A 14,647-nucleotide genomic window follows, 5' to 3' on the forward strand; every position below is an offset into this window, starting at 1 on the left:
AGGAATTTCTTTTATAAAGTTGATTGTTTCTGCTTTGCTAATAATATCTTAAGCTCCAAGCAAATTTAAACATGCAAGCACCTATCATGTGTAAGATACAAGAAGACAAATGTTTGTAAAATTCATTTTCTGCCTTGGACATTACAGTTAGGTGGGAAAAGCAGATGAGTTCACCAGTGACCACACAAAAAAGAACCTCTTCAACAGAAAAACTTCCGATTTAGGAAACTCAAAAGTAAAAACACATCAGACTTTGCCAGTTGCTAACAATGTCCCTTTGAACTCACAAGAAAAAGAACAAACTCACAGCCTTTCAGAAATCAGTGTGGTGATTCATAGACGGCGCTACGGGAATACAGAAGAGGAACATCTAAGCCTGGCAAATTCTTCTCCTGCCAACCAGAAAGTTTGGACAAGTCATGCAAGCTTCAGAACAACTTATGGCAAACAATTTAGGAATGAAAGTTTCTCCCGCAGGCCTAAATAAGAGTGACAGATTGCAGAAGGTGGAAGACATTCTTAGAGATGCTAAATCTGTTTATTTGATTAGTTCTCCTGTTCTTTCAGCCTAGAAGAGCACAGAAACTAAGATGCCACTCAGCATCCACTAACCACAGAAGCCAAATTGTAAAGTTCCTGAGTCAGATGTGATTTCAACTCGGATCCAAGGCATGTCCTTTTGGGTCCAACTAGGGTGGCAGCAGGTGGACCTGTGCAAATCTGCAGTGCTCCTAAATTCGCCCTAGAAGACCATAGGTTAAGCCATTCATCATCAATATGCTTCCCATTCTAAAGCCTTAGTGAAGTAGACTAGTGGCACTGATTATGTAAAAACATGCAATCAGATTTGTTTATTAGAATGCTGGTAACTGACTAGCCAATTATAAAATAAAACATTTTCAGGTGATATGACAGTTTGCTGTAAAAAGTGGTGGGTGATCCACATACCTGTATTTTGACCACATTCTCTTCTTGTTCATGCAAAAATGATTTTCTAGCTTCAAACTCTTCCCTAAGGATGGGTCCTGAGCTTGTGGCTTGAAAGCGAAGAAGCAACTCTTCTGAAGCAGACCATATATTCTCACGAATGTAACCTACTGTGACTTCCTCAATAATGTCCTGGCAAGAGATATTTCTTATTGTTACACTTCACACATCATTTGAAAGGCATACATAGAATAGCTTCTGATAGTTTATCTTTTAGAAAGTAATATGGATATCTCCTTTTGGCTTGGTTTAAAAACAAATGTAAGCGGAGCTGAGGGATGAAACTGGCTTATCTTCTTTCTAGCAATATGATTTTGGCATCTCTGACTTGGTGCTGAGGTGGCATGAGAATGTGGCTCAATGATCTCAGGATCTGGAGGTGGAGATGTACAGATGATGCTGGCAAGGACCAGGCGTGAGGCCTGAGCTCCGAAGAATGTAAAGGGACAAGGCTGCTTTCTGCAAAAACATGCATCACCTTCCACCTCCCTTGGGCTCCCAAGGAAAAGACTGCAATGACCATGAGGATCTCAGACTTCTTTTCCATTTCTTCCCCAGGCCAGAGGAGGCAGATCTCTGTAATGAGCTGGGGCAAAACTCAAAATGATGCTCTGGGGCTAAAGAAAAAGAGGTGGGAGAAGCAAGACAAGCGCTATTAAGGACAGATGGGGGAAATCTAGAAGAATGAGAACAAAGGAAGAAGGAGATTAGAAGAAAGTTTTATGTGGGGTATGAACTGGATTTACTTTTATGCTCAATGAGAGATGCAAAGAAAGACTGGACTGTCACTTCGACAGCTGATAACTCTAGAAGTGAAAGTCCAGTCTTTCTTTGCATCTCTCATTGAGCATAAAAGTAAACCCACTTCATACCCCACATAAAACTTTCTTATCTTGTACAACTGGAATCGATGGTTGGTTAAAGAGCTAAAAGTGAAATCATATGAAAGATGCATACATATCTTTAAGAGGAGACATATGTATGCATTCATTGAATAAAACCAGTAACTTCAGGTTGTTTGGAGGAAACACAAATTTTTTAAACAGTGTTAGACCTTCCACTGGGTAATAATCTTAACAGACTGATGCTAGATATAAGGAAAAGCTATATCTGGGGCATATCTTGGGATGCCACATGAGCAATTTTTGATTCTAAATTTTAAATCTTCGATGCTACTTCTTTATAGTTTGATACATCTTTTCAACCATGGCATATGTTTTTAGCATGTCTGTAATTTCTTTTTTTCAAAATCGGCACTAATAATCCATTGCTACAATGTAATTTTTCTAAAATCTGTACGAACTCTGAACATCTGAAATTAGTCAATAAATTATGTTCTTCACTATCTTCTTGTCACTAAGCATTTTTGGTAGCAACGATCAGACTCAGATCATATTATTTTTCCTCAAAATTTTAGTAAATACTTCATTGATGATTCTGTCTACAATACTGCTTCGCTGCGATATCTTTGACGTTGACTTTGAACGATACTGTAAGATGTGTGTTCTTGTTTTTAATTATCATCAGTATTTCTTTGTAAACATATTATGATGCATGGATCCATCATCAGAAATTTTCATATCTTTGGGTCCAACTTTTGGTCTTAAATCCACATCAATCTTGGTGAATATTCCTTCAAGAGTATTCCTCCTGGGAAGCATTACTGACTTAAGTACCTGTGTATTTCTTAAGCCGCCAACTTGTGTTATTAATTCCAGAGCAATGGACACACGATATAACCACTCAGAGATACTGGTGACTGTGTCAAAAACAAGGCAAAAAGTGGAAAAGATACTAGAGTAGAAGTTGGAAGCACTGGAAATAAATCACTGTTTATTGACAAAATCTATACAAACTGCACAATTAGTACAAGCTGGTTCACCTATCTGTGCCTCAGTTTCCTCACTTAGAAAAATAGAAGATGTGAATATTTGCTTTGTCTCTACTTAGAGGATAATTTAGGGATCAAAGTGATGCGAAAGTACATTGGAAAGTGAAACTGTATACAAAGGAGGGGTACCTGGCTATGCTAATGGTTTCAGAAGACCTTATATGAGCAGTTTCATACATTCTTTGGGTATTTGTAGGCACATCAGTCAGAAAGGCTACTTTCTGCCATAACTTGTTTCAGACACCTTTCTACAAGGGTTGATTCCAATTTCACATTCCTCTGACTTTATTTCCTCCTGTTTCTTCAGGGCCTTCCACTAGCCTCAGACAAAGCAAGAAGAAAGAAGGCCATTCAGCAAGATCTACCTCGCTACTTGTTTATAGCTAAGTCTTTTGTTTCAGGAATCCCCACAGAGCATTTAGTTCCTTATTTCCATATTGGAAGAAAATATTCAGATCTAACAAAGCCATGATCATACAGATAACCTATTGTCAAAGTGCTCCTCTCACTCCTCTATGTGGGGAGGGGCAACTAAAAAATGAATGAAATTCGGTGACCTAGAACTGAAACAAAAAAGAGTTCTTTTGGCTGTACTTTTTCTCACAGCTTTACTCTTATCTTTTTTTGTAAATACTTCGGCCTTGGGCTCCTGTACATATAAAAACTGCTGAATATTTGGAAGGGAATAATGGACAAGGCACATGGGGAGATCAGGAGGACCCCAGAGACTCCAGCCAGTTTTGTTAATAATGAGAGAAAGCATCTGAGATTATTCTATCGCAGACTTTTCTGAGTTTTTGTTTGTTTGTTTGTTTGTTTTTTTCTGAGACAGAGTCTAGTTCTTGTCACCCAGGCTGGAGTGCAATGGCACGATCTTGGCTCACTGCAACCTCTGCCTCCTGGGTTCAGGCAATTCTCCTGCCTCAGCCTCCCAAGTAGCTAGGATTACAGGTCCCGGCCACCACATCCAGCTAATTTTTGTATTTTTCATAGAGATGGGGTTTCACCTAAGGTAGATTTTTCTATATGGGTTTCTTCTTTCTGTATTTAAAATAACAAATATTCCCCCAAACGAGAAAAAACAGAAAATAACAAATGTCCTAATAGACAATAATGATGCTCACTAAGGCACTGTTTCTTTACTCCTAACGAGAAGCTCAGATAGGTACTATTTATATAGTTTGGTTAAAAGAGATGAGAGGAGGGATAAATTGCTTTCAATAAGAAAAATCTGGTAGCAGAAAGCTTTCAAATATGAGTCAAGGATTAGTTAAAAGGGACGTTTAGTAGTTAAATACAAATTTCAATTTGATGTATCATGTTTAGCTCTTGGTTAGTACAATACATGGACACATGGATAACTTTTACGTCAGTTAATCGAAAGCCAAGTATAAGATACACTCGACTGTGTTGTTTGCACTTACATTTGGACAAGGGTACATCCAGAGCTCTAGAATGTTAAGCAATGAAAACATGCTAAGATGACCATCTCAGAAGAAGTAAACATTTAATGTTTACCATCCTGCTCTTTGCCCAACTCTGTTCTTTGCTTCTGAAGCCGTCCTGGAGATGGCTGAGGCCATGTGTGGCAGAGATGCCCTCTCCAGCACTTTATAGAAAAAAATGACATTTTGGTTTGAAAGGTACAAGGTTGAGTTGCAGGCTGAGATGGGGGGGAAAGAAATACCTTTTAAATATTGACAACCAATAAATGATCATTAATTGAGCTTAATTAAGTCAAGGAAAATCAAGATTGATTTATTGGGATAATGTACCATCCCAAATAAATAGTAAAATATTTCTTCTCCCTGCTGTATTTGGTTTTGTCAAGCCCATGTGGAAAAAAATCTGCAAATTAGTAACAATGCAGCCACATTCAACTGTAGTTCATGAAGACTTTATCACATATTCAGGCTTCAGATAAGTCAGTTAGCTCCTCTCAGCACTTCCATGATACAGAAATAGAAAGCCAGTCACATTTAACTTTATACAGTACAATTATCCACCAAACAGCAACTTCCTACCTCAATTTCTTGTCCCATGAGCCATGATTCTTTATACAAGCATGATCCAGGTGTGACCCAGGAACTCTCTTTTGAATCCGTGTTGTAATAGTAGTCATATTTTTCGTGCAGGTTGAGTTTGAGCCATGAACCTTCACTAGACACTAAAGAAAAAAGTTTGTTAAATTCTACAGAGAGACAGTGAACCCTTAAATATCAGGGTAGTTTCTTCAATATGTAAAGTAATTGAATCTGTTTTTCACCAAACATTTAGACAGTCTAAGTCAACGGCATCAGAAATGACCCACTAACATGGAATGAATTTAACATATTTAATGGCAGATCCCTGCTAAGCCAAAGAAAAGGAAGAGACACAAATGTCTAAGGCTAGCTCTAGAACTCAAATCTTTCCTGAGGATGATAAAAACATGTTTAGCTGGGCCGGGCATGGTGGCTCATGCCTGTAATCCCAGCACTTTGGGAGGCTGAGACAGGCGGATCATGAGGTCAGGAGATTGAGACCATCCTGGCCAACATGGTGAAACCCTGTCTTTATCAAACAGCAAAATACAAAAAAATTAGCCAGGCATGGTGGCACACACCTGTAGTCCTAGCTACACAGGAAACTGAGGCAGGGGAATCACTTGAACCTGGGAGGCGGAGATTGCAGTGAGCCGAGATATCACTGTTGCTCTCTCAGCTTGGCAACAGAGCTAGACTCCATATATATATAAAAGTTTGGCCAAAAATAGCCAAAGAGACAGAAAAGCAAACAATAATTGTAAGTCCCAGGTAGATGCAAACAACAACACATGTAGACAAGGGAGGCCAATCGGCAAGATCCTCTTTGCTTGCAACGTTTCCCTACAACTTCTCCAATAAAGAGATGCACAAGGACGGTGGACTGTGGCCCTTATTTAAGGAGGGCCAATGATCTGCATTAAACCAAAGTAGAACCTTTGGAAACAGCGTTATTCAAAGTACAAAATGGCATATGCATAACACAAAGGTCAACTGAAGCAGGGAGAAAGAAAATTCCTGTTCCCCTGACTCATTTTGTGCTACACAACCACAGAAAATGAGAAAAAGTTTTTTTTGAAATAACTAATTTTGGGGGAGGGATAGTAGATAAACCTATGGTAATCATGACTTAAGTTGATCAGGAATGTCTCCTCCTCATGAATCCATGGGCTACACTTCATTAGACATCTATTTATTTTGTTGAATGATTCTGGTCCCAGGACTGAGAGCTAACCACAGCAGAAAAACATAAGAAGTTCTAACTTAGACTAAGCTAAGTCAACTGTACCAAGTGAGCCTTGACTCATTGCCTTTACAGGTAAATCAAAGTTCAAGTGAATTTCTTCACAGAATATTGAAGTGCACTGAAATAACTAAATAGGGGTAACTTAAGGCTCTTCCCCCCACCCCCCCCTTTTTTTTGAGACAGAGTTTGACTCTTGTTGCCCAGGCTGGAGTGCAATGGCACAATCTTGGCTCACTGTAACCTCCACCTAGTGGGTTCAAGCAATTCTCCTGCCTCAGCTTCCAAAGTAGCTGGGACTATAGGCGTGTGCCATAATGCCTGGCTAATTTCATGTTTTTAGTAGCGATGGGGTTTCTTCGTGTTGGTCAGGCAGGTCTTGAACTCCACACCTCAGGTAATCTGCCCGCCTCTGCATTCCAAAGTGCTGGGATTACAGGTGTGAGCCACCACGCCTGGACTAAGGCTCTTTAATATGTGTTGATTCTTCATTTGGTTTTAAATGCCCCTCACTTGTTCTTTCTGTTTGTCAATACCCAGGAAGAAAGATGTCTTTCTTTTCAATGAGCAGTCAGACACCCTGTTCATCTGCTCAGAAACATTGGTCTACCAGAAAATACATTGTACGGTCAAGTTAGGATGTTTACAAGTAATTGTTATTCTTTCTTCCTTCCCTTCCCTCCCTTCCCCCTGCTGCTCCCTTCTTTCTTTTCCTGCCTTCGAGATAGGTTCTCCCTCTGTCACTCAGCCTGGAGAATAGTGGCATGACAAGGCTCACTGCAGCCTGAACTCCAGGCTCAGATAAGCCTCCAGAATAGCTGGGACCACAGGAACATGCAACACCTGGTGAATTTTTTGTAGAGATGGGTTTTGCCATGTTGTCCAGGCTGGTCTCAAACTCCTGGGCTCAAGCAATCCGCTTGCCTCAGTCTCCCAAAGTGCTGGGATTATAGGAATGAACCACTATGCACAGCCAACTATGTTATTTTCAATTACCAATAGTTGTCAGATTCATAAATGTTTTCAGAAGAATAATCACCATTCTTAAGGCAACTCTCTCAGTGGGAAGAAAAGAAGGGAAGCAAAGCTGGCGAAAATGTTTCTCCCATCACTTGAACTGAGAAGTAAAAAATTTTTTAGTTGGTTAAAAGCCAATTATCAATGGTCAATTCACTTGAACTGTGATTTACCTGTGAAGCCAATGAGTCTAATGCTCACTTGACAGTAGCTGACTTAGCTTAGTCTATGTTAGAACTTCTTATATTTTTCTGTTTTTAGCTCTCACCCAAATATGGCACATGGGAAAAGAAGTAGGCAAGTTTTAGAGAGAGGAGATAAACTAAGTTTTTTCCAGGATGAATTTGAAATGAGGATAGCTCATTAATACAATTATCTGATTCTCTCCCAATGAAGGATGAGGCAGGGGACATTACAGTAATTCCTGATGAAGAGACCTGAATGGCATTAGAGGCTTTACTTGGGTTGGGAGGTCAACAGGTAACAGGAAAGAAGAATTCCTATCTTTTTCACATCTAGTTTGAATGTACAGTTAGGTCAAAGACTGAGGAGAGCTGCTTTCCAGCACGGGCTCCAAATAGTTTTCCTAAGAAATATAGTTGGTGTGCTACTTAGAAAAAAGACTGATTACAGTTAGTTAAGAGGTCATGAACATTTTAAAGGAAGGCATACTTTTTAGATGCCTTCCAGACAAAATTATACACTAATATACAGAAACGTTAAACTGACTTATAAGGCTGAGCAATCCATTCACCAAATGGTGAATGTTTCAATTTGGGAAAAGATAGACATTTCTCTCCCCAGAGGGGAGAGAGATAAGAATAAATCATCATATGCATGCCTGAAAACAATGCTCATAGCTCTATCTGGAGGTGAAAATCAGTCTTTAATTGCTTGGAAAGCTCTTCTTTCTAAAATGAGGGTTGGCAAACATTTTCTGTAGAGTCAGAGAGTAGGGGCCTGGTGCATTGGCTCACACCTGTAATCCCAGCACTTTGGGAGGCTGAGGCAGGTGGATCACTTGAGGTCAGAGTTCGAGGCCAACATGGTGAAACCCTGTCTCTACAAAAAATACAAAAATGATCCAGGCACAGTGGCATGTGCCTGTAATCCCAGCAACTCAGGAGGCTGAGGCAGGAGAATTGCTGGAACCCAGGAGGCAGAGGTTGCAGTGAGCTGAGATTGCCCCGCTGCACTCCAGCCTGGGTGACAGAGCAAGATTTCATTTAAAAAAACAAAACAAAACACCCCCCACCAAAAAAAGAGAGAAAGCCAATATTTTCAGTTTTGCAGGCTATGGGTCTCTGAAACAACCAGTCAGCACTACCACTGCAGCAGGAAAGCAGCCAATAGACCATACATAAATTAATGTGGGAAATTTATAGCACTAAATGCCCACAAGAGAAGTGAGGAAAGGTCTAAAATCGATACCTTATCATCACAATTAAAAGATCTAGAGGAGCAAGATAAACAAATTCAAAAGCTAGAAGGCGGCAAGAAATAATTAAGATTAGAACAGAACAGAAGGAGATAGAGACACAAAAAATCCTTCAAAAAAAATCAGTAAATCCAGGAGCTGTTTTTTTGAAAAGATCAACAAAACAGACTGCTGGCCAGACTAATAAAAAAGAAAAGAGAGAAGAATTGAATAGATGCAATAAAAAATGATAAAGGGGATATCACCACCAATCCCACAGAAATACAAACTACCATCAGAGATTACTACCAACACCTCTATGCACATAAACCAGTAAATCTAGAAGAAATGGATATATTCCTGGACACTTACACCCTCCCAAGACTAAACCAGGAAGAAGTTGAATTCCTGAATAGACCAATAACAAGGTCTGAAATTGAGGCAGCAATTAATAGCCTACCAACCAAAAAAAGTCCATGACCAGATGGGTTCACAGCCAAATTCTACCAGAGGTACCAAAGAGGAGCTGGTACCATTTCTTCTGAAACTATTCCAAACAGTACAAAAAGAGGGAATCCTTCCTAACTCATTTTATGAGACCAACATCACTGTGATACCAAAAGCTGACAGAAATACAACTAAAAAAGAAAATTTCAGGCCAATGTCCTTGATGAACATTGATTTGAAAATCCTCAATAAAATACTGGCAAACTGAATCCAACAGCACATCAAAAAGCTTATCCATCATGATCAAGTCAGCTTCATTCCTGGGAAGCAAGGCTGGTTCAACATATGCAAATCTATAAACGTAATCCTTCATATAAACAGAATCAAAGACAAAAACCACCCGATTTTCTCAATAGATGCAGAGAAGGCTTTATAAAAAATTCAACAGCCCTTTATGCTAAAAACTCTCAATAAACTATGTATTGATGGAATATATCTCAAAATAATAAGAGCTATTTATGACAAACCCACAACCAGTATCATACCGAATGGGCAAAAACTGGAAGCATTCCCTCTGAAAACTGACACAAGCCAAGGGTGCCCTCTCTCACCACTCCTATTCACGTAGTATTAGAAATTCTGGTCAGGGCAATCAGGCAAGAAAAAGAAATAAAGGGTACTCAGTTAGGAAAAGAGGAAGTCAAATTGTCTGTATTTGCAGATGATATGATTGTATATTTAGAAGACTCTATTGTCTAGCCCAAAGTCTCAAGATGATAAGCAACTTCAGCAAAGTATCAGGATACAAAATCAATGTGCATAAATCATAATCATTCGTATACACCAATAACAGACACAGAGCCAAATCATGAGTGAATTCCCATTCACAATTGCTACAAAGAGAATAAAATACATAGGAATACAACTAACAAGATACATGAAGGACCTCTTTAAGGAGAACTACAAACCACTGCTCAAGGAAATAAAAGAGGACACAAACAGATGGAATAACATTCCATGCTGATGGTTAGGAAGAATCAGTATCATGAAAATGGCCATACTGCCCAAAGTAATTTATAAATTAAATGCTATCCCCATTAAGCTACCATTGACTTTCTTCACACAATTGGGAAAAAACCACCTTAAACCTCATATGCAACCAAAAAAGAGCCCACATAGCCAAGACAATCTTAAGCAATAAAACAACAACAACAACAACAACAACAACAACAACAACAACAAACAAAGCTGGAGGCATCACACTACCTGACTTCAAACTATGCTACGAGGCTGCCATGATCAAAACAGCATGGTACTGGTACCAAAACAGAGATATAGACCAATGGAACAGAACAGAGGCCTCAGAAATAATGTTACACATCTACAATCATCTGATCTTTGACAAACCTGACAAAAACAAGCAATGGGGGATGGATTCCATATTTGATAAATGGTGTTGGGAAAACTGCCTACCTGTATGCAGAAAGCTGAAACTGGATCCCTTCCTTACACCTTAAACAAAAATTAATTCCAAATGGATTAAAAATCTAAACATAAGACCTCGCACCATTAAAACTCTAGAAGGAAACCTAGGCAATACCATTCGGGACATAGGTATAGGAAAGGACTTCATGATGAAAACACCAAAAGCAATGGCAACAAAGGCCAAAATAGACAAATGGGATCTAATTAAACTTAAGAGCTTCTGCACAGCAAAAGAAACTAACATTAGAGTAAACTGGCAACCAACAGAATGGGAAAAAAATTTTGCAATTTACCCATCTGACAAAGGTTTAATATCCAGAATCTACAAAGAACTTAAACAAATTTACATGAAAAAAAAACAACAAACTCATTAAAAAGTGGGCAAAGGATATGAACAGACCACTTCTCAAAAGAAGGCATTTATGCAGCCAAGAAACATTTAAAAAAGCTCATAATCACTGGTTTTGAAAGATGCAAATCAAAACCACATTGAGATACCATCTCACACCAGTTAGAATGGCTATCATTAAAAATCTGGAGACAACAAATGCTGAAAAGAATGTGGAGAAATGGGAATGCTTTTACACTGGTGGGAGTATAAATTGTGGAAGACAGTGTGGCGATTCCTCAAGGATCTAGAAATAGAAATACCATTTGACACAGCAATCCCATTACTGGGTATATACCTAAAGGATTATAAATCATTCTATTGTAAAGACACATGCACACATATGTTTATTGCGGCACTGTTTACAATAGTAAAGACTCCGAACCAACCCAAATGCTCATCAATGACAGACTGGATAAAGAAAATGTGGCACATATACACCATGGAACACTATGCAGCCATAGAAAAGGATGAGTTCATGTCTTTTGCAGGGACTTGGATGAAGCTGGAAACCAGCATTCTCAGCAAACTGACACAAGAACAGAAAACCAAACACTGCATGTTCTCACTCATTAGTGGGTGTTCAACAATTAGAACACACGGGCATAGGGCAGGAAATATCACACACTGGGGCCTGTCAGGGGGTGGAAGGCTAGGGGAGGGATAGCAGGGGATAGGGAGATTGGGGAGGGATAGCATTAGGAGAAATATCTAATGTAGATGAAGCGGGGACAGAAGTAGCCAACCATCATGGCACGTGTATACGTATGTAACAAACCTGCACATTCTGTACATGTACCCCAGAACTTAAAGTATAATAAAAAAAATCCTAAGGTATTAAAAAAGAAAGCAATACTGGTCTTAAAATTAAGAAAATACAATAACAGAGAATTTTTAAAAATACTTAGATTGTGCTAAATAACAAACAAACTTACCTGTTTCAGATTTGAGCTCTTTTGCCTTCACAAGGGCATCATAGTATCTATCAGCACATTCTGGGATTATGTCATTTGCATTGCAAGTGGAAGACTTCAGTGTAGACAAAATATCACTTGATTTTTTTCTTTCCAAACACTGATTAACATCAACTACCAGAGTAACCCCTTTGTAATTGAAAAAAAAAAAAAGTTTCTTGTTAATGGTTATCTTCCACTTACTTCAAGGCATGCAAATACATAATTCAACTTCTTAGGAATGCATTAGTATTAAAGGTTTTCACCCTTTGAGAATATGTACCACATATGTCCAAGACAATCACAAATTCACCTACCAGTTTAGTCCATAGAAGAATTAGGTAACACAGGAGCACGGTTTATTAAAAACAACAGTCTTTTCTGGTTACTCATATGTGGCATAGAGGCCCTAGTTTGCTGTAGTAGTCTATGAAATGGGGTGAATACACACCCCAGTAGATACATAGTTCTAACCTAGGCCATTAACACATATTTAAGAACTAGTTTTACAAACACATTTGTTTACTTTAGGATAAGCAAAACTTCTTTTTTTTTGCATAAGAATATCACGGTATTTATTTTCCTACAGGTAATTTTTCTATAGCTTCAACATTTTCTCTTCGAAGTTAAAAATATTCCAAAGTTTAGAACTGGATTACTTGGCCCTTTCTCTTCTTATCTCCTCCCAGTCCAAAATGCTTGCATCTCTTAATGGCCAGCATCCCTTTGGATCTGCAGTTAGGCTCAACACATTCCAGCCTTAGCACAATCTTCTTTGTGGTCTTAGCCTTCTTCTGAAAAATTGGCTTTGTCTTCCCACCATAGCCACTCTGGCTCTGATCATACCACCCCTTTCCCTGGGCAGGCAAGGAATCCTTGCCCTTCTTAATATGGTGTCACTTTGTGAGGCCAATGCTTGCCACACTTCTTACAGAAGGTTCTTTAGGTTTCAGGTACGTTGACCATCTTTGCAGCACGGCTGTTCTGTCTATGTGATGAAAATGAGAAACGGTGTCTGAGACCCTCAACTCTTGCCGTGAAATGCTTTTTAAGTTATGGAAATCCCGGTGTTCTCTTGTATAGTGCTAATACATTTAGCAAAATTGTCATAAACAACCTAAACAAGTGTTTTAGAAAGGCAGAGCTGGTGGATAGGTGGAACGGAGTCCTAAAACTTAATTCTCGAACCAATTTAGACCTAACAAGTATTTCATCCCATTGCAAATTTCCACCTCTCCTCATTAACAAAACCATATGAAACTCTTGGTAGTCTAAGGAAAGTTAACTTGGTGAATTATTTCCCACTTTAATTTCAGGTAAGAATGTCCTGTCAATAGGACTAGAGTTTTCACAACCAGTAAATGCACTGAGTTAGAAAAGTAGAACCAGAAAAATGAAAGAAGCCAAGTTAAAATACTTACTACATGAAAAACACTGTGATGAAAAGAGAAGGGAGACATGGATACTTTTTCTTTTTTTTCTTAAAGGTACATCAAACTCTACGAGTGTTAAATTACAATTTGTTGTCATCAAATTATGTTCACATGTGCCCAGCACCACGAAGGTTAAAGAAAATCTGGAGGAGCACATAGAGACTAAGGGAGAACTTCTCTAGCAAACTCCCGTGGTTGCTGAACAAAGCCTATGGCAGTATGTTCTTATGCTTACAGAGGCTAATGGGAAATGGGTGGACATCGCCCTTTCCTCTTCTCCAGGAAAGCTTTGTAGGAGAGAGAAAATAGAGTACTGGCAATTGAGAAGTCTGTGGTCTGAGAGAAGCCCAGGGAACAAAAAATGACAAAAATACTCACAAGAACTACATGTGATAGCGTCATCTAACCCAATAAAATGCAATTGTCCTTGAAAGATGATATGACAAAAGGCACACATTTCTTGCATATATTATCACTGAGTATTGATGAGCTGGTTCACAGGTCAATTTCCAGATAACTAAAGCTAATTCCTTTATGGACCAACTCTCATCTTCACAGAACCATTTTCAATGAAATTCTAAAACATGCCTTAGAGAAAATCCTAACAGGACAGTCACTATCGCTCCTTATTTTATCCAAAGTCTCTGGTATAAAGTAGGTGCTTAATGTCTGCTGAGAGCTTCCAGAAGAGTCCTTTGTGTCATTAAAATTGTGCTGTGCTGTAATACAGTGAGTGCTATTTTCAAGGACTGTGGAAGTGTTTGAGCTTATTGGCTCCTACACGAACTGGCCTCTAACTCCTATGCTTCTTAGTTTTTCCTTCTTCCGTCACAGTCAGCTGTCACTTTTTACTGACATCAGCGTGCCTGTCTATGGCAGTTTAAGCACTTTACTGCCTTGTGATTTGTGGCTTCTGATGTGCTCTGAGTTAGAAACAACCAGGAAAAGAAACTACCAAAGATAATGGAGTTCTGCTTAAGCAAAAAATTAACAGGCTCAAAGTGTCTATCGGAGGGGTCGTCAGTGAATAAAATGGATTAACTTCAATGCTTGTGTTGAGATATCTATTTTGATTGCTTTTTTCTTAATCTGTGGTTTGTGGCTAAGTTCCAGATAGTTAAAGGTATCAGATAGATGACTTTCACCTCAGAAAGTCAGGTATGTTTCTGCTAAGGAACAAATTAAGAAACCTCCCATAAATCTCCTAAGAGTTCCAAAAAACATTTGCTTTACATCTTGAGCCATATACTAGCAGGTTCTCTTAAGGCACACATTCACAGTGGAGGTGATTGATATAACCCCCAATGAGGCAAAAATGGGTTCCTGTGGGGAGGGAGTGAAAAAAACCTCTTTATGTATAAA

General features: G+C 38.9%; 1 protein-coding gene across 1 annotated transcript in view; it reads right to left on the bottom strand.

Moving 5' to 3' along the window:
- IQGAP2 (IQ motif containing GTPase activating protein 2) overlaps window positions 1–14,647 on the bottom strand; it is a 310,698-nt gene that overhangs the window by 73,274 nt on the left and 222,777 nt on the right. Inside the window, exons 15-17 of the mRNA XM_039477508.2 lie at window positions 11,835–12,002; window positions 4,903–5,045; window positions 949–1,119 (exon numbers count right to left, since the gene is read on the bottom strand). Of these exons, the coding sequence (XP_039333442.2) occupies window positions 949–1,119; window positions 4,903–5,045; window positions 11,835–12,002 (482 nt within the window). The remainder of the gene's footprint in view (window positions 1–948; window positions 1,120–4,902; window positions 5,046–11,834; window positions 12,003–14,647) is intronic.

This window comes from Saimiri boliviensis, chromosome 1, assembly GCF_048565385.1.
Source record: "Saimiri boliviensis isolate mSaiBol1 chromosome 1, mSaiBol1.pri, whole genome shotgun sequence".
Taxonomy (NCBI): Eukaryota; Metazoa; Chordata; class Mammalia; order Primates; family Cebidae; genus Saimiri; species Saimiri boliviensis.